Source organism: Gavialis gangeticus, unplaced genomic scaffold (assembly GCF_001723915.1).
Source record: "Gavialis gangeticus isolate Ggan-Ray unplaced genomic scaffold, GavGan_comp1, whole genome shotgun sequence".
Taxonomy (NCBI): domain Eukaryota; kingdom Metazoa; phylum Chordata; order Crocodylia; family Gavialidae; genus Gavialis; species Gavialis gangeticus.
This window is the reverse complement of record NW_017728995.1, coordinates 8,925,464-8,945,802: the sequence shown is the minus strand read 5'-3', so window position 1 is coordinate 8,945,802 and position 20,339 is coordinate 8,925,464. Positions and strand designations below refer to the sequence as shown.

Sequence of the window (20,339 nt, the reverse complement as noted above, 5' to 3'; positions counted from 1 at the left end):
AGCTATCCTGGCATGTGTCTGTGTAACATGCTTTTTAAGCCTCCAAGGATAGAGGTTCCACAACCTCTCTGGGTCATTTGTTTTAAAACAGTGGGCAGTGAATGGCAGGGGTAAGACCTATACCTCTGGCCCAGCCAGTTAACATCAGGTAAAATTCTGGAGGGGTACAGAGGGACCTAAAGTGAAATAAGTCCTCCTCTGTAAAGTGCTCTGACATCTGTGGATGAGAAGTGCTATGTAAGAGCTAGATAATACTATAATCCCTGGCTCTGGCACAGAGAGAAGTCCTAGCAAGCACAGCAAGGTGTACAGATACTTTCTGTGAACCTGTCCTGGTGTGTGTCTTGAGGAGCAGAACGGGCAGCTGTGTCTTGCAGGCACCCTGTCAGCCTAGGGAAGTTCCTATGACTGGGACAGACCTTCATTTTTTTTTTCTGCCAGGCCTGCTTTGACTTCTGGAGCATGGGGAGTGATTTCAAACCCTTTCCCAGGCTAGGAGCAAACCCCAAGAAGGAACTGGAAGAAAAAAAGCCGTTGCAGTTTTTCATTTGGTTACAGCAGAATTGTCCTTTCTTTTAACACCCAGGTTAAATTTTAACATTTTAAAGCAAATCTTTATCCAAAATAGACAAAAATAAGAATTTCCACTGCTATTCTGTGCAGGGACATGGCTATTGTAAAAAAAGCCCCAGCAAGAACCACCAGCAAGGTTGAAGCACCAACTGATACCCATTTTGACCACAAGGAGGCATAAGCATGCCAACATTGTGGAAGCCTGTGTAAGGTTATAGAGTATCACAGTTGCAAAAACTCACAACAAAGTCTCTTTTAAAAATGTAATTTAATCCATTAATTCTACAGCATTGTCATCATACACATCAGCACAATACTTTAGTACATTGGACAGATATCCAAGAAAGATGCAGTAACCCAGCAATATTATTTTGTTAAAAAACAAACAAAACTAAGGATGTAACAAGAAAAAATATTGGTAATAATTAACAGCAGGTTAATTGAATAAACTTATTTCACTACTTTTCATTATCAAGTTAAAGGCACTTATCAAGTTAACAAAACTCCAATTTGTCTAGGCTTCCTGTCCCAAGTGCCCTAAAATCTAAAAATCTAGAGTTGACTAAAGGCCAGATTTTGATCTATGTTAAACTGCTGTAAATACAGAGCAACTCCACTGAAGTCAACAGAGAACACAAGATAGCTAAGATCAAAAGGTGGTCCTTGATGTGCAAGCAGTGTTAAAAATTGTTAGCTCCTGCAAGTCATTTTGGTTAGAAGCAAGTGTTTCTTGTCACAACTTGTCTGCACTGATAAGGTCAGCAAGTCTCCTGGCATTTGGATGGCATAGTGACTGCAAATAACAGGCCCAATTCTCCTCTCACTGGTGTCCACTTTGCACTAATGTAAGTCCAAGATAACTCTACTAAGATCCAAGCATTACATCAATGAAGCTGAGAGCACAATCAGGACCACAGTCTCTGGGTCAACAGCTATGTGTCTTTTGCTGCTCCCAGTTGTCAATAAAACATGCTGCCTAGACCAGATGCATCTCTTTCCCCAAAGCAATGCACAAATTTTCATTTGGGAGCCCCTTTGTTCCAATTATCTCATAGCAATGAACCAAAACAAATAAAGCAGGGCAGGCTCGCTGTGTGCCAGTGCAGAATGGATAGCTGTCGTGTGAGCAGTGCTGTGCAGATTATGTCATCTTCCTGCAGTGTTGAGTGCTATAGTGGGCCACATTTGGAGGGCAAGTCATTAGCTACTGTTGAATTAGAGCCCAAATGCTCCCCTCAGGCACTCAGGAAGGGCACAGATTGTGCTTATTCTATAGGAGCCAAAGGGGGAGTACCTGAATTAGGACCGAGTGAAGATTGAGTATTAACAGAGATCAGACTGCCCACTCCCTCATAAAGCTTTGCAGAATGGCCTGGGATGCGAGCAAAAACTGTGGGACGTGCCCCAAGATTTCTTACAGTTTCCCAAGCATTTCTGGTTGAGGAGATGGGGCAGGATTAATTGACTAGCAAAAGAAAAGGGTGAGGGTGAGTGTGGTTGACTGCTAGGTCTCAATTCAGTGTCAGGGCCTCCCACCCCTGTTCCTAGACAACCAGGAGGCTTCTTTGCGGTTAAGCCTTGGATTCTGTCACCCTCTGGAACAACTACTGGAGGGAGTTTTGTGGCCTTAGGCAGTATTAAGTTTTGAGGACATTTCCTGGCATTTCACTGGAGAGGAGGGAAGACTATGTGCATTTTCCTTTCTTATTGCATGCATAAATATGTCCCCCATTAAGGGTACTTTGTGGAGTCAAGGACCATGCTGTGGCTGAAGTGTTTTTCTTCACCCCCCAGTACTGGGTGGGAAAGTGAGATCTACCTATTTCAGCAAACAACCTAAGCACGGACCCTGGTATTTTCCATCTCTGAAAGCCAAGAGAACTCTGCACTTTGGATGGCTCGAGTGAATCAGAAATCTGATACGGAAAAGGCCTGATAGGTTATGGAGCTCACCCACCTTTTAGGGAAGGATTGTTCCATATAATTTATTTTCTAGTGCACCATGAAAAAGCAATGCTTTTCTAAAGTAGCTTGGTCTAACACTTGTAATCTGGGTGCTCCCTGCTTTCTAACAAATGGATAGAACAGAGTCCCTCCTAGGGATATACCTTTTGGTTTGACACAGGCTTGTGACTTCAATTATATTTAATAGCATTTGTGCATGTACATTGCAGGAAAGGCTGCCCATTAAATGTTCAACTCTACACCTAGCAGGAAATTAATGCTTTATAATAAATCAATACATAAGGACCGAGGGTTCAGTTTCTTCTAGAGCACAACAGCACTTGCAGTCAATTTGCCAGAGACATTCAGTTTTGCCTTCAAGTTCATCCAGCTACACCACTCATGAGATGTAATTTGTCTCAACTGCACGTTAATTTTACTATAGCACATCAGTAGTGTAAAATAATCTGCGAGTCTTATCACAAATGAAGTTGCATTTGTGAGGTGTTCAGCACTACTGTAGCATTACTATCATATGTTATTACACACACCTAGAACGTACCAAGGTTGTTGTTATTTTCTTTTAAAGCTTAAGCCAAGGCTTTCAAATTTGGGATCTCAAACATATTATTTAAATCCACATTTAGAGATCTAAATAAGTGGCCTGATTATTAAAAATGCTGAGTATGCACAATGTCTTTAACAGAAAATGGTGGCTGCTCAAAACCTTTAAGAGAGCGGCCACTTATTTAAGCATCTACATTTTGTGGCCCAATTTTGACAATTTTGGCCTTGGAGCACTGAAAACATGGACATTTTATAAAGCAGAAATATAAAAACACCAGAACCCACAACAGTGTCAAGACAACCAGAAGACATAGGGAAATTAACACCCCAAATATTTTTTTTCTGCATAGATTCAAAGAAAGCAAAATAAATAATCTTAGTTTTACATTCCTATCTTATATGTATTCCCTATGCTAGCTCAGCGGTTCTCCAGCTCCTTAAGTATTGTGGATCACTCCTTAATAGATATACTCCTGGAAACTTCCCCCTTAACCATTTCTTCATCTGAATCCCAATTCAAATTTTGATCAGGAGACAAAACAATCTCAGGACAGAATTATGAAGACAAAATGTTCTTGGCACATTTCCATATTTTGTACTTGTGCTATTCATTCCCTCTCTGGATACCCAGAAGCTGTGCAGGGGTGTAGTTTTCAAGGGAATCCAGTACTGGCCTCCCTCTTTTCCCATATGAATCAACAGGAGTAATACTAACATCATTGAACACTTCTAAAAATCCCACTTTGTTTTTTCAGTTCTAAATCCCTCTTTGGTGTCTTTCAGCAGCCTTGACTTGCTTTCATCTCTCCAAGTGAATCTGCATTTTTGTTGCAGCTTTTCCCTGTATGCTGCCCCTCTACACTCAGTGTCATCTTTAGCTTCAAACTCACAGCAACACCAGAGAAACAGCATCACAAAGTGGTCATGCAGAGTCTATATGATTATTCAGTTGAAAAATGAAGTTTTGGAGTAGACAACAAATGGCAGACAGTGTCAGATATCAGGGACTGACAAGTGCTTCACCAGAAATAGGCAACTGCACTATGTGATCCACAGAATGGTCTGAAAACCACTGAGCTAGCTTCAACTAGGCAAAAAAAATGTAGTGGCAAGTTCAGAGCAATGACATTCTTCCAGGTAAAGGAAAAAACTGAACATTTTCCTCATGGAAAGCTGCAGAACAGTACACACTTTGCAGCAGTAAAATACAGAATGTGCACCAGTGCTGGGAAGTGTGAGGCATGGTATGCCTATTGGCGTAAAGGCAGTTGCCAACTGGAGACCACACATACACCCCAAAGAAATTTCTTACAAAAAAAGTGGGGGACTACAGCAAGATTTTCTTAAAAACAGGCCCAAATTCCATGAGTTCAGTGTTTCATTTGGAGACTGCATAATTTCTGTGAAACGGAATTTTATAAAATACATTCTTTGTATGGGGTAAAATCTGAATGTGTCACTTACTTCTATGAAAGCAACTTGAATATATTGTTAGACATAAACTTGACTCGAGAAAAATCTGTCATAAATTAAAAAATAAAAAATGTAAAAGAACCTGATTTGCATGATGTAACATTGTAGCTTCTGGCTACTACTATCTAGACTGGAATGGAGAGACTGATGTGGTATTTCAGCATTAAATCAAATAAGTTCAAGAGAGAACAGAGTTATTGGTTTGTGTAGCCAGTTCTTCTGCAAATGCAGAGTAGTGCCCAGGAAAGAGGCTATATAAAAGGTACATAGCTGAGGGAACAGACACTAAATGTGATCTTGGCCCAACAAGGTAGAGAAGCGATCAGTTACCACACATAATACATTTAGTGTCGGTAGAAGTCTTAACACAGATTTTTATATTTTTGACAGTTATATTAAAACAAAAACAGCACCCCCCACCATGTGTGCCTGTTGATTCTAACAATAGTCACATATTAGGTCTCCCAGTGAATGTTTTATATAAGAATATCTTAAGTCCATGTCATCCATCCTTTATGAACTTACAAATAGGTCTGTAAAATTCTGTCCTGTCTCCATACCTTTTTATGTTATAGAGCCTTTTTTTTGCCTTTCTGGTGATGAGAAATTAAGTACTGCACATTTAGTAGGATGAATATATTACTGGTGCATCACCAAAGTCAACCACTAGTGAACAAAAAGACATATCATATGAAACAATTTCTTAATTTTTATTTTACATATTTATACATAAAACTTTCAAGATAACTCTTGAATCCAACTGAATGTTAATAGCACATCTAAAAATGAATGTCAGGTAATCAACATTCACAAAATGTTGAAAACTGATTAAAATATACATATTACTGAAAGCTACAACTTCACTACGAGGCAGGCATGTATTTTTTGACTTGTATAGCACCGTCAATTACAGTTTCTTTGTTTAAAACTACAGTGAAGAATAAAAAGTAGTCAATGGTAAAATATTGTTCAACTTAAAATCTCTAAACAAACAAAAATAAAAGTTAAACTACCCTCTCCTCTTATCCTTGACTTATAATAAGTACTGTACACTTTGTAATAATAATATTAAAATGCCTGATATTTAGTGGCACAAGTAAAAAAAATTAAAATAAATTAAGTAGCAGAGGCCAATCACTGGACATAAAGCTTCAGACATGATCAATGACTAACACTGATTTTCTTGTGCACCACCTTGAGCATCAGCATTTGTACAACCACAGAAGCAAAATCAATTCTAGCTTGCTCTCTAGTCTGATGGCTTCTCATGTTATTTTGCTGGCATTTTCTCTGCCATGTGCTTCTGCTGACTTTCAGCATGTCTGGGGAGGGGAAAGAAAAGCTGTTACTTACTACCTGGGGGGGAAAAAAAATCACAGTAGATTAAGAGGGATTAGTCAACATCTTAAATATACTCCAAATCAGGAAACAAAGAAATGGCTTCCTTCAGTGAAGAAAAATACAGAAAGTAAAGATTCAGTTATTTAGTTAACATTAACTCAGTATAGCATTCCTTTGATAAACAGAACACAATCCTGACATGCACAACACATTGAAAGGAAATTTCTCAAACAAAAGGAAATTCTTACGCGTCCTATAACACTTTTTTATGTGGGTTTTGTTTTGTATTGTACTAACTTCCTCCTCTTCCCAAAGAATGTTTTTCAGAAACAATTCTAGGATGTGGCAAGGTGAAGTTAGCCAGGACACTGCATCCTTTATCTTGCAACAGAATGGTGTAATATCTCAAACTGGAACAATGAAATACAGTGTACAGAAGATATCCACAGCCTCCTAAATATTTAAACAACTTAATTCACTAATCTGATGCAAATTACTTTAGATTGAAGAGATATTTTCAGAAGTGTAGCCCCACAACATACCATACTCACATTTTCTTATCTGTTTGTGGATTGACTGTAATGGGCTTTGAAAACCAACAATATCTAATCAAGTTGCATACAAAATTTTAATCAAGACTGTCCTATAAAATGTCCAAGGAAATAGAGGCCATTTTCACTCTGATTCATTTGTTTTAAAGGCTCAAAGCCATTTTGATAGTTAACAATCTCATAGTCTTAATTTCAGGTAAGGTGCCAGACAGTCCAAAAAGCTTCCTTCAGTCATTATAGGTCTGTTCAAATCTGTTCACTGCAGGCACAGAGGTCTCTTGGGCAGGCATTGATTAACCAAGGAGAAAAGTGCCTAAAGGCCAAATCCAAACCCTCCTCCTTGAAGGATTTCCTAACACAGTAGTGCTTACACTGGGTGGGTGGAAGCCTGGTATCTGTGAAGGTATAAAAAGGAAGTATGTAGATGGCACAGCCCAGAACCCTAATCTGAGGAAGTTCCCTGCAGCATGCAGGAACGGACCGGGAATCACCAGTAGGCAAGTTCTGAAAACCTGGAGAGTATACCAGTCCAAAGCCGGGCAGAGAATTTGGGTAAATAAAAGTCAGATTTTCTGCATAAAGATCCACTGTAATGCATTTGAGACCTTAAAGAGACTAACTGGTGTGTCTCAGAAAGGAGATATTTCTAATTGTTCAACTCTACTCTTAAACCCAAATCAGCCTCAGTTTAATGTTGATGGCCACATAGTACACTGGGGTCTTATTTCAGCATTCATGTGATGGCAATACCAAAAAAGCTGACAGATGTGGCATGAAAACTACTAATCACATATTTGACTCAACTGTACTGCAGCCAATAGACTTCATTATGACCCCAACTTTTCCCACGTACTAGATCGCTCCATTTAATCAAATATAATGCAACAGAAGACATTTAAAAAAGGGACATATTTTTGACCATTCACTCCTTCCCTACAATGTCAAAAAGGAATTCTGAAAAGAGCTTTTTAAAATAGACTTGATTTGAAAAATGTTTAGACAATTTTTAAAAACTTTAATACAAGCAATTTTTAGCATCCCATAAAATTATGTGTGGGTACTTTAATATTACAATTCAGAAGCTACTAGTTATGCTCCTTAGAGAATGGAAATAGAATTTTATCAAATACATTCTTTGTAATAATCAGTTTTTTAAAACTTTGTTATGTAAGCTTCACATAAGAAAGTACTGGGTCAAGACCACAGGTCCATCTAGACTGGTATCCTGTCTCACAGTGGCTGCTAAGGGAAGGAGTATTTACGCAGGTCCTTTAAAATCTTTTAGACAATTACTCATGATCATAACATTGTACAGATTAGAAATATCCCTTACAGCATGTAAAATATGACAGGTTAGAGATAAATATCTTTTGGAAACCATGTCTATTTTATGGCATGTTTTTTCTTAATCTACTACTAAGCATTTAAAAATTCCTATATCCTTCCAGAGTTTTTCGATGGTTTCCCTCCTTTAGCTTGCACTTCATAAGCCCTAATGTTGGCACTTGCTAGGGATTTCAAATTTAGATTGGCTTTTGGATGTGTCAAGAGTTTGGACTGAACCATTATGTAAAGCACTAAAACAGTCTCATAAAAGCTGCTATTTTTCCTCCAAAGAAAAATGAGAGCAGAGTTTTGGTTTTTAGGAATGTGGAGGTGGAATTGCATTTGAAAAACCACTGATACTTCTTAGCAGAAAGTTTCTGAATGTATTTGGGATTGTCTGAGACTGAATTTCTTACCTTTATGGCAGAAACGGCTGTATAATATTAAGTTTATGAGGACTCCACTGCAAAAAAGACAGCATGGGATAACAGTCTCATTGCCTGGTTTCATTTGTCTTATCTGTGTCTGCAGGTAGAGTCTATAAAAAAGTCTATGTGATCTTATGCGAGAGGCAAGGATTTATTTGGGTGATGTCTTTTATTGGATCAGCCTGCATAGCTGGGATAGTTAGACAAGCTTTTGAATGCAAGCCATTCTTCAGTTCTGAGGTTTTTCTCCTCAGACCTCAAGAAGAATGACTTGCATTTTGAAAGCTTGTCTAACCTTATCCTAACTATGCAGGCAGGTCTCATAACAGACATCACCCAAAGAAATCCTTGCCACTTACATAACTCCTAGACCATCATAGCTATGGTACCACTTTAAAAACAGCATAACACAGAATATATCAAATCATTCATTGTATCTGCCGAGATGAGTAAGGAGGATAAAGCATACACTCAGAGTGATGACAGAATAACTTGGCAAATTAACTCAGAGATTCTATTTCTTAAAATATTATGGAACATGAACTGGGGTGATGAAGCAAGAAGGAAAGTGCAACAAGAAATAAAGCCAAAGGGAAAAGGTGAGAAGGGGCAGGGGACAGGGAAAGAGTGAAGTGAAGGGGTAGAGGGCTTATGAGGGTGAAAATGGTCAAAGCAATTAACCAGAGAGGAAAGACCATCAAGAGCCAGAACTGAGGAAGAAAACAGTATCAAATGATATGACTGATGGTTAAGGGGCTGAGAGTCAGTCCTACCCCCAGGAAGGAACTTGTTGTGTCCCTATTCCTCCTCTCTAGCTAAAGTTAACCAAATAGCAGTCAGCTCTGATGTGTTATTCACACTGCAAGTTCTTTTAAACAAAACTGGCTTGGTCTTAGATGTGAAGCATGTCAAGGAATAAGGGGGAAAAAAAAGCATTTTTATGGTGAATCACTACTCAAGAACGATTAAACAGAAGTTACTGCATTGATCTGTAATTGCTCAATTGTTATTTGTTGATTTAAGCAGTCAAATGGTTCCGATGCAAATTTATTAACAAAATAAGTGACAGCATTGTAAATTTCAATACAAATATATAATTAGTGATCAAAGCAGTATTTAAACAATTTTTTATGATACTTAAAACATGTCTACCTAGATGACCCCCTGTGGCAGTGGTCCAGAAACTTTTTAAAGCTGTGGGCTGGATTGACACCATTCGGGTCAGGGGTATGTAAGGCAGGCTGGGATCTAGTCACTACTACCACTTTTCCCTGTGGTGGCACAGGAAAAGCACCTACAGCCAGTGATTTTCCCCTGTGGTGGCAGGGGAGTGTGCATCTGCAGCTGAAGCCCCCTGCTGCTGAATGCCACTGAAGCCCTACATCTGTGGGCCAGATCTAATGGCCAGATCTGACCCAGGTGTGATAGGCTGCTGACTCCTGCACTACAATATTTGGCAGATGAAAGTTCTGTTCATAACTGCTGCTGTGAAGGAGTGTATGAATATAAGGATTACCCATCACTACAAGCCAAAATACAAAACTTAGGTGCAGCAGTTGTTAGCAGCAGAATACCATAAGAAAATGTTACTAACCTGGTCAAGTCTTCAATGTCTACCAGCATTGCATCCTGCTCTGTGTGCAATTCATCTCGAATAAGTAGCAGCTGCACCAATTCTTCATTCAAGCCTGATACCAGAGAAAAAGGAGTTTAATTTCATTTAACTGCATCCCTGTGAATAACAGGTGTGGAATGTGTTCGTTAGTCCTTTAACATAGTAAACAACAGCTCGGAGGGAGTAGGTGATGTGTTTACCAGTTTTGGTTTTGGTTTGTATAGAAGAAAGCATGTTAGGTAATGCAGTAAAAGCAGTGGCTATTCTTATTACTAAACAAAACTGTAACAAATACAGAAGTGAGTCTTCTACCCACTATTAACTATGATGGGTCTCGTGAAATGACTGAGTTTAGTATCCTGAACCCTAAGGACCAGCTCAGTGATTCTCAACAAGGTTGCGATGACATCTTGGGATGCTGTGAGATCCTTTTAAGGGTGGCATCCAGTATTTGCACTGTTAGGTGTGCAAGAATCAACACATGTTTAACACGATAAACCCAGAGATTTCAAATATGAATGCACAGTGCCAAAACCTTCCTGTCCTGTTGTGGTCTGAATTCTTCGCAACAGAACTATTCTTTTTTTCCATAGTTTAAAAAAAAGAGGAAGCTAAGAGCTGGCATTTTCTGATGGATGTCTGAGTCTAAAAGGGCTGAGAACCACTGGTCTAGCTAGTCTGTTTCCTTCAAGTGAGAGTCTACAAGGCTTGGGTTTTTGGGCAAAGTAAAATGTAGGTGCCAATAAAAAATAATTGGTTAGGACAAAGTGTGTGAAAAATTAACCACCACCAATTTAAAAAGAAAAATGTTAGAGCACAGTGGGCATCTTTATATGTACTCCGGTGGGTGGGTGGTTTAATTAGTTCAGCTCTTGGGAACCACTCTAATTAAAGCGCCTGCTGTGTCTTGTGTATTCAGCGTCTCATGCTTCAAAATGGTGGTGGGGGTGCTTTAACTAAAGCTTGTTTAGCTTCAATGGCACCACCATTTTGAAGCACAAGGCTGAATACACAAGAAGCCAAGACTCCTAGAGTGAGCTAATTAGCATGATCCACCAGACTTAATAAATTGAGTCTGAGATGTCCTGCACATCTACAGGTACCATTTTTGATGTGTAGGGGGTGCACGTGCACCCCCTGAGCTTGGCGGTGTACTCCCTACAAAAAGCGCTGCTGGCCTGCAGGTGCTTGCACTCGCTACCTCCCCCTCACCGCCGACGGTGTCTGTGGGTGGTCCCTGATCGCTGCTGGCCACCACTACTACTGGTGGCATCTGAGGGTGGTCACCAACTGCCGGTCAGCGCTCGTCACCACCCCCCTTCCTGCCACTGACAGCGCCTCCACCATTGCCTGCAGGAGTTTGCTGTGCCCCCATAGCCTTTCATGACAAGTACCCAATGCATTTCAAACAACTCTCTCCTGCTGAATGCCACTGTGACTGCCCTATAGGGCTTGTGCTGTCCTTTTGCCCAGAGAGATCTGCACCTTGATCTGAAAAGGGGTCTTTTCTGTTCAAAGTGTAAGAGGACAAATGGAAGAGTGAAGAAAGAGGGCAACATTTCAGATATCTCAGGTAGCTCAAAGAGCTGTGCTTTAACAAAGGGAAAGCAAAGCAAAATAGACTTGTGGTAAGAGCAACACTCCTGAACACTGCAACAGGCTTCCTGAACTCCTGAAGTCTGTAATTAAAACCTGTGGTTTGCGTGGTTTCACGTCTAATTCCAGGGTAAGGATTTTACTGAATTTGAGCAAAAATAACACTGACATGCCACTGTAGTAGCACTTGGTAACAATATCAAATGTTCTGGGACAGTGATTCTGCTTTGCATGTAATGCAGGATACCATATGTCAGAATAGAGTGCAGGGTCTCACGTACATGGGGTACATAAGTGTATCAGAAGCCAGGGTGTGACTTGACCACTGGTGACTTGACCTGGTAGTCATACAGTGACTACTCTGCACTAACTTCCATTACAGTGCACTAAGTATGAGGTACTTTGCTGCACATTTAAAACTTTCTTTGCAAAAAGAAACTTGGGCCTTTTTGTTTGGTTTTGTTTATTTTACCTCTAAGATGCTGGAGAAACACTTACAAATGGGAAGGTCCTGTGGCGTGCAGTCCACAAGAATAGAAGTGATGCCTAAATGCAATTTTAGAAATAAAAGCTATCAATATAGGCTGAAGTTCTACTGTGGTTCACTGAATGCCCCACTCAGGAAACAAACTTAACTGAATAAAAGTACAGCTAATGTTGAATTGCTGTTATGTGTGGCATTCTCAATGACGTCTTTTTATGCACATCAGCTGTTATCTGAGCCTATGAACAAGGATTCCAAAAAAACACAGCCCTTTTTGCTGGACTTCAGAGAAAAATTACTTGCACTTGACTCAACTGCTCAGCATCTTCAGCAGATGGCTATAGGGTCCTTTCATAAGTGACACTAATTAAAGAACACAGGGAGCTAAGGAACAGTACAGTAGTGCCCAACTAATAAATTCAACCTAAAGCAGTGGTTCTTACCTTTCTTAGACTTGAAGCACCCCTGGATAGACTCAAGGCATTCCTTGGAAAATGTCAGCTCTTACTTTTCTCTCATTTTTTACTATAGCAAAACATCAGAGCATTGTTTTTGTTGTAAAGAACCCAGAGAAAAACTACAATTATTGATTTCTCTTGTAAAGTTTGGGGTTTACCTTGTGAATCGTGTTTTCAAACCTGACAGTGCTAACATTGGGTGGCACCTGTGGAAGGATCAAAAGGCACCCCAAGTGTGCTGTGGCACCCTGGTTGAGAACTGCTGAACTAGAGCCCCCATAGCACCCTACTCCAATAGCAATTAATTCTGAATGCTAGAAGTTGTATCCAATGGAGAGGCTAAGGAGAGATTATGAGGCAGGGTACTGTCATCCCATGCACATACAGGAACCCATTAAAAACATTGCTGAAGTATAATGTTTGATTAACAAAATAGGGGATGTATTTTGTTAATGTTTCTGATGCAAGGCTGGATGAAGGAAGTGAAGAAAACAAGAGATGAACATATTGGAAACAGTCAAACAGAAAAGGTTTGCGTTGTATCCACTGCCATAGAATAGTGACTGTTTACCCATATCCTGTACCACAAACAGTTCGAAAAAGCAGGTTTTCCTTTCCACGTAGAGAGTCAAACAAACTACGTTCTACATAAAGAGTCATACACTTCATGCAGGTGTCAGATAAGTTTGAAACAAATGCAGAGATTCAAATTAAACTTTTTTATGTTTGGATGTTGAACAAAAATATCCTGGTTCTTCTGAACAGGTGCTGGGAACCCCAAACTTTCACTGACAACCAAGCAACCAGCTGGGACATCAGATCTTGCAATAGCTGTGCCCTACTTTATTGGAGCTAGCCAACATTTTACTGGATCTCTCACTGTAGATCAGAAAGGAAAGAAAATTTAGTTTTTTAACCTATCAAATCTTGCTTAACCAAATGAATTGACATCCTCAATAAGGTAGAATGAATGTGGTTCAAACTAATTTTAGGGACTATCCATAATGTACTAACCACTGCATTTAATTTTGTCACAAAAATAAATATGACTTTTACTTGTGAGTGTTATATATAAATTAACATAGACAGTATTTTCTTCCCTTCAATGGCAATAACCTCATCTTTATTCATATACTACATTACCGTAGCCTATTTAAGGGGAACTACAAAAGAATAAATACCACTTACTTTCTATCTGTGAATGGAGATCATTGACTATCACTTGTAGCTGCCCGATAGTCATATCTCTCAGATCTGTGGGTTTTAGACTTCTTTTCATCAGGCATTCACTTATATGAGGCATGTGTGGCAGCTAAAGATATGTGGTAGATTTTAAAAAAAACAACTTTTAGATTGTTAGCACTTCAAATGATTCATATTTTTTGATAAAATGATGAAAAATGGGCATTCCATAGGACTCTCTTTCTCCAGCCCCTTCCCCACAACAAACACACACACTACTTCATAAACTAATCTGAGTCTTCCAAAATGAAAACTTCTGATTGATGCCAGCATTTTAAAACTCACCATCACAACGTAATACATATATTACTATGTATTACGTTGTGATGGTGGGTTTTGAAATGTTGGCTTTAAACATTGATCAGAGGTTTTCACATATATTATATAATGACAATGTGATATAACTTAGAAAGCAATGATGAAGTTAAGTAAAATTATTTAAATACTGTAATATTATTCAGAATCATTTTTGGAAAGACCAAAGAAGAACTGACTGTTATATGATGATGTCCTAAATATACTCATCCTCAATGTAATCATAACCTTCAAGCTTTATCATTTCATTTCCTTCACAGATAGCACTTTATAAATGACCTAATAAAACAATCCATCATGACTCTGCAACTACTGATTGAAATTTCATACCTGAATCTCTTGGCTTGCAACCAGGGACATACAGTAATTGCAAATATACTTTGCCATATGTGAATACTCTGGACTAATCCATATCCAAAACACTAAGAACTAACTTTTACAAAATTGTGTAAATACAGCTCAGTGTCAACACATTACCACTATATAAATTCTGACGATGCCTGAATGAGGCAGGCTTCAAATTAAATAGAAAAAATAAATTGAAAAAATGCATAGTCCTTCCCTTTTCCATGACTTAACTGGCCAGTTATAAAATAAGATAGAACTTTAATTTTCAACAAATTTCATGCATAACAAAAATGAGCTGGCTGACCATTCAGTCTTCACAATAGTTATAAAATACAGAATAGGAGACATTTATCTGAAAACATATGGAAACCATTTCTGGTTTATGCTTGCAGGTCTGGTATTAAAATATTACTACATTATAGTCATTCTTCCAACTGATACAGTAAAGTCTTTAAAACATGCATCCTGTCCCCAACCCACATTTTTTCTTTTCTTTTTTTTTGGGTGGTCTTATTTCCATTTCTGCTTAGCAGAATTTTGTTTTGTGCTGACTTTACTGTATCTTCTGTCATAGGGCTGTACGTATGTTTGTGAGTATGGGCAGTAACAACTATATTTTGCTCTAGTACAAACATTAATGAAAGCTCATGAAACCCAGTTCTCAAAAAATTGATGTCTTGCGTTGGCGGGGGAGAGGAGTCCATGTGATACACAAATAAATACAGTATTTTCATCTGTGTGCACTATTACATGCACACACCCATGCAAGCAAAAACTTCTCTAACTTCTAAGGCTGTTTGGCTATACTTCATTATTATACAATGTTGAATATGGCCTTGATCCTGAAAACATTTCCTACAGGAGCAATGCTTAATTTAAATAAAGTTCTGAGTGGCAGGAAGCCTGCTCAGTAAAATGCATTTGCAGGATGTCACCTTAAATCTAGATAAGAAAAGTAGGGCTGAAAGGGAGGTCAACTAGCTCAACCTCCTGCATGAGGCAAGATCATACTTATCCAAACCATCTTATACAAATCCACTGTCTAACCAAGTAGTTCCCAATTTTTTTGGGCTTGCTGGACTCGTGGCACCGTTCCATAACTTAAGTAAATGAAGTGGTAGCCGTTTTCAAAACTTAACATTGCTTGCTTCCTTGCAGAGGGGCTTGAACAGTGGAGATGAGGGGTCCAGCAAGGCATGGACAAGCCTGAGCCTGCATTTAATCTGCTCATCTGCTAATACCTCACTTATCTCCTCACACCTTGGGGCACGCCCCAGGGTGCCACAGATCCCCGGTTGAGAATCATGGGTCTAACTCAGGGGTTGTCAACCAGGGGTACGTGGGAGTGGGGTTGGAACACTGCCACCCCGTGCCACTGCCTCACATGAGCAGGGCCACACAGATGCTGTGCTGCCACTGCTCATCACAACCCCGCTCTGCATCTGGCCACTTGCTACCTCTCCCCTCCCCCCCGTCAGCATCCAGCTGCTCGCCCCACTCTCCCCTACTCTGCATCTGGCCGCTTGTGCCCCCCCCCCCGGGCTACACTTATTAAAAAGGGGGCTGCTGGGGGTACACTTATTAAAAAAGGTTGAAACCCCCTGGTCTAAACTATTAGCAAAACTACAGTCAATGCCGACAACCACAAGATGGAACATCCTAATTTGCCACAGATAAAGCAGGGGAACCATGGGGGCCAATTTCCTTCTGCTTCAAAGGTTGTTAAAATACATTGGAGAGATCCACGGAAGGCCATTCACCCCACTTTATTATGTGGAATGTATTTTCTATACTTGTTCTGCCTCTAATTAATATTAAAATATTGACTTACATTCAAGTATATTAAGTGTATCTTTGTACATAAAAGTTTCTTTGTCAAACAACTTTGGATGTTGGATGCAACGGTACAAAATTGTGATAATAAGAAAAAATAGTTGAAATTAAAGAGGACATGCTGCAACAGTAAAACAACAAACCATTAATATTTGGTGGCTATTTTGTACGTTTGGATCTATAATCCATACTTACAAGATCAGCTACTGGAGATTTTTTCCTGTTCTGTTTTTCCACTTCTACTTGCATTTTGGCCATTGGTTTTGCCATAGCCAAGGCCATTTTGGCTTCAGCTTGCAGTTTCTTTTGTCTAGTGAGAAAATCCATGTCATCTAGGGATTCAGATTCCTCTTCAGTAGTATCTCTATCAGAGTAGGAAGAACTTTGCTTGCTCTAGGGAAGGTCACAAACACAGCCAAATTTTGAAATATTTAATAATGTTCACATCTAATGCAAATAATATTGCTGTAAAAATGTTTTGTTTTAGGTTTCAAAATTTTCATGCACATAAGAGTGAGAAAAATATCTTCTGGAGAAATGGAGATCATGTCATTTTATTTACAGGTTTCCCTCACTTTATGTGGGTCCTGTACGTGCAAATTCACTCGTATGCGATGACCCTTTTTATACCAAAAATTTGTTATATGCGAAGTAAATTCACTCTTATGCGATCAGTGTGGTGGAAGCCTGCAGTAAGCTGCTTTGTGCAGTGTGCTGTAGAAATGATGGGCACTAAAATAGTTTCCTGTGTGGCTCTGTGCTCCTCATTCGTCTGCAACATGTGTTTCTGTAACTGTCAGCCCCATTATGATAGTGCCCTGTGCTTGTGTGTACTGTCCTGCTGTTGGTGAGTGCCAAAATTGTCTTGTAAAAGTGGTATAAATGGGTCTGGGGATCAGTACAGTCAAGGTCTTGGAACGTATCCCTATCTTTTACATTGTAAAGCAGGTTCCCTTTGTGCGAATTTGAGTTATGCATCACTTTCCAGGAACGCATGTACAGCATAAAGTGAGGGAAACCTGTATTTTATCAACAAGACAGCTTTTAAATATCAAACACAATTTTTCAAAACATTAACTCTTACAAGCTCTGAGCTCTTACAAGCTGCTAGCAACTTGAGCATTTTTAATTGGAGACTGGAGCCAGACAGATTAGCAAGTGTTTGAAGGGAATGTATTTGTTCTGATTCTAGGAAATCCTGCCAAGGAATGAGGGCCTTGTGTTATGTTTATATGTGGGAGCAGGGGAGAAGTCAGGGATCATCTAGTTTCCTTGATTAAATACTCTTCAGAAGGAAGGGGTGTGAAGCTGATGCTATTTCATATTTTTCCGTTTCTAGTGTTACAAATCCATAAAAGGGAGAATGCACAATAGAAGAGGATTTATTCATGTCAAGTATATCTGGGCTACCTATGGGTAATCTGCCCACCTTACCCAGTAACTAAAATATTTTTACTGATGGAGTGTGTGTTTTTTTTTTAATCCAGATTATTTTAATAGGATTAATGACAAGCTTTTCCTTAGCTTATATTTTCTTATCACTTTGTGCTTTAAAACCTTTTTCTTCTTCTGCAAGGCCTTTTATTGGATTAGTTTTCAGACTTACCATCGGTGACAAAGGTGTATCCAAGCTTGTTTCAGTCTTGCTGTCATCGGCATCACTATCCTTGTCACTGCCACTGTCATTTACAAAACAAATCTGCAAGTTCATCCCACTTTGTAGCCTGGGAAAAAAAATAAAGATAAGCATCAGCACAACCTACTTCAACAGCAAGTCCAAAGTACTTGTATGTTGATACCAGTAATCGCTGCTTTCTTGACAATAACCAATATGGTGACTCCCATCTATAGCCTCTTTTAAAGGCTCTTTTTATTTCTAGCAGGGACAGTAAACTGATTATAAATAAAGCTAAACTGACTTAATTGATTCTGGAGCACTGAAGAGAAATAAAGTACAATTAGTAAACAAGGAACATAATAAGCAAGTACATTTCTTTCACTTTTAGTAAATCTAGGGTGCCAAAGTAACATCTATAAAGCAGTACGTTTAGTATAAAGTGCTAGATCCCCTGATGGGATGTGGCTGAGGAAGTGCATGTTCAGCCCCAAAATAAATACAAGTTCAAAGGAGATCCTCTCATGTCGTAAAACAAATGTAGAAGTGCTTTTGTCATCCTCCATCCCCGCTTCTTGTACAACATCTCTCTCATCCACTGATTCCCCAACAAGGTAAAGTTGAATTCCCAAATTCTTCAGCCAAGACAACAGCAAAGTCAAAAATAAGACCCATCTTTTTCAGCTGGTTGTCCTTTCTTCCAGCTCAGCACCAAAACATAATTTTAATGTTACTGTGTTTTCAACTAAAGTAACTGCATTAAGCCTCTTCTGCTGCACAATGGAACTATGGACTCGCATTGATTTGTCTGCTCCACAAGCACCAAATCTTGGAAAGCAGACAGCATTGCAAGGATGACCACACATCCTGTTTTCTCCAGGATTGTCCTGTGTGAAACATTTGTCCCAGGAGTCTGGTCAGTTTGAATGCTTTTCTCCCATTTTCAGTTGGAATGCAGCAGTGGCTACGCTCTTCAGCCAGGGAGTGCAAATAGAGGGTTGCCAGTCCTCCAGCATCCCTCACAGCGCTCTGACGCTTCTTTCCCCCATCCATCTCTGGTGCACTCACCAGCTTGGAGAGAGCTGAGCATGCCCTTAGAGAGTGGGAGGGAGCAGAGCATCCTCTTTTGAGACTCAAGGAATATAGTCACCCTAAATATAGCTGTCTTAGAGCGGTCTTACGGGTATGCCCGTAAGTGCTCCTGAGAGCAACCCTGGGTGCTCTGGATAGCTCAGTATGTCTTCCCTAGCCTCATTGTTTTTCATTGTGTCAATACGTCATGCAAAATTTTATCAGCATCTATTTGAATATTTATGCCATCTCAGATCACTAATGAAAATAATGAAATGATGATAATAATGAAGCTGGTGCCTGTAGATCCCCTCTACCAACAGCCTCACTGGGGGATGATTCTCCACTGACAGCCACTTTTTGAGATGGGTCTATCAGCTGGTTACTAATCCATTTAATATGCATTTTACTGATACTGGTTTGTGCTAAAATAAAAAGTGCAGTAAGTCAACTGTCTTAGAACAGTCCAAGTACATTATATCCAGGCAGTTACCTTTGAAACCAAACTTGTGATCTCAAAGAATAAAAATCAGATTTGCCTGGCCAGGCTCATTTTCCACATAACTATGCTGATTATGCTGCACAAATTAAAGTATTAATTTAATGATAGGAATATAGCTGTCCACTGACTCCTGTAACAACTTTTCCACCGTTTTACTCTAGTTTTCGACAGGCTATCCCACTATTCCTTTCCATAAGCCATTCCCTCTTCTAATCTTTTGCATTTCTTCAGAACTTCAGGATTTATTAGAAATTAAGATCATTAGGCTAGAGGTCTCTTGAGACTTATTTTAGGAACTCAAGACGCAAATTCTACAGTAAACTTTAAACTTATACTTTAGGCATAAACAAAGGGAAAAAAGACAGCAATGTATTCCTTTGAACCAGGACACCAAGGCACATGGGAATAGGGAAATCTCGTAGGGAATAATCTCCCTTTTATGTGCAAGAAACAATGGGTATAAACCCCCTGGCTCAAAATGGGAATGCACTATACAGGCGGAAGTCATTAGGAGTTAAGAATTCTTCTGACAACAAAGTTCATGTTGTGCTTCCAGAGAACATGTAAAAGAGTCTAAAGGAAAAGCAAGGATGGCCTGGCTGCAGTGAAATGGGAAGACACTTGTAGAAAATGTATAAAATTGTTCATCATTGACTCCAAGATGAATATGGGCCGGCAGTGTGGGGATGCAGTCAGGAAGACCAACTGCACCTTGTCATACATCCACAGATGCATTTCAAGCAGGTCCAAGGAGGTGATCCTCCCCCTCTATGCGGCACTGGTCAGGCCACAGTTGGAGTACTGCGTCCAGTTCTGGGTGCCGCACTTCAAGAGGGATGTGGACAGCAGAGAGGGTCCAGAGGAGGGCCACTCGCGTGATCAGGGGACAGCAGGGCAGGCCCTATGAGGAGAGGCTCCAGGACCTGAACCTGTTCAGCCTCCACAAGAGAAGGCTGAGGGGGGATCTTGTGGCCTGTTATAAACTAGTCAGAGGGATCAGCAGGCATTGGGGGAGTCCCTGTTCCCCCGAGCACCGCCAGGAGTGACCAGGAATAAC

At 39.7% G+C, this 20,339-nt stretch overlaps 1 protein-coding gene across 3 annotated transcripts in view; it reads right to left on the bottom strand.

Moving 5' to 3' along the window:
* Positions 1–824: 824 nt before the first annotated feature.
* The window catches only part of LOC109287932 (schwannomin-interacting protein 1), a 135,703-nt gene continuing 116,188 nt past the window's right edge, over positions 825–20,339 (bottom strand). For all 3 annotated transcript variants that reach the window (XM_019503219.1, XM_019503220.1, XM_019503217.1), the window contains exons 3-7: positions 17,701–17,818; positions 16,290–16,487; positions 13,545–13,668; positions 9,798–9,891; positions 825–5,879 (exon numbers count right to left, since the gene is read on the bottom strand). In XM_019503219.1, coding sequence (XP_019358764.1) covers positions 5,828–5,879; positions 9,798–9,891; positions 13,545–13,668; positions 16,290–16,487; positions 17,701–17,818 — 586 coding nt within the window. In that variant the 3' untranslated portion in view covers positions 825–5,827. The remainder of the gene's footprint in view (positions 5,880–9,797; positions 9,892–13,544; positions 13,669–16,289; positions 16,488–17,700; positions 17,819–20,339) is intronic.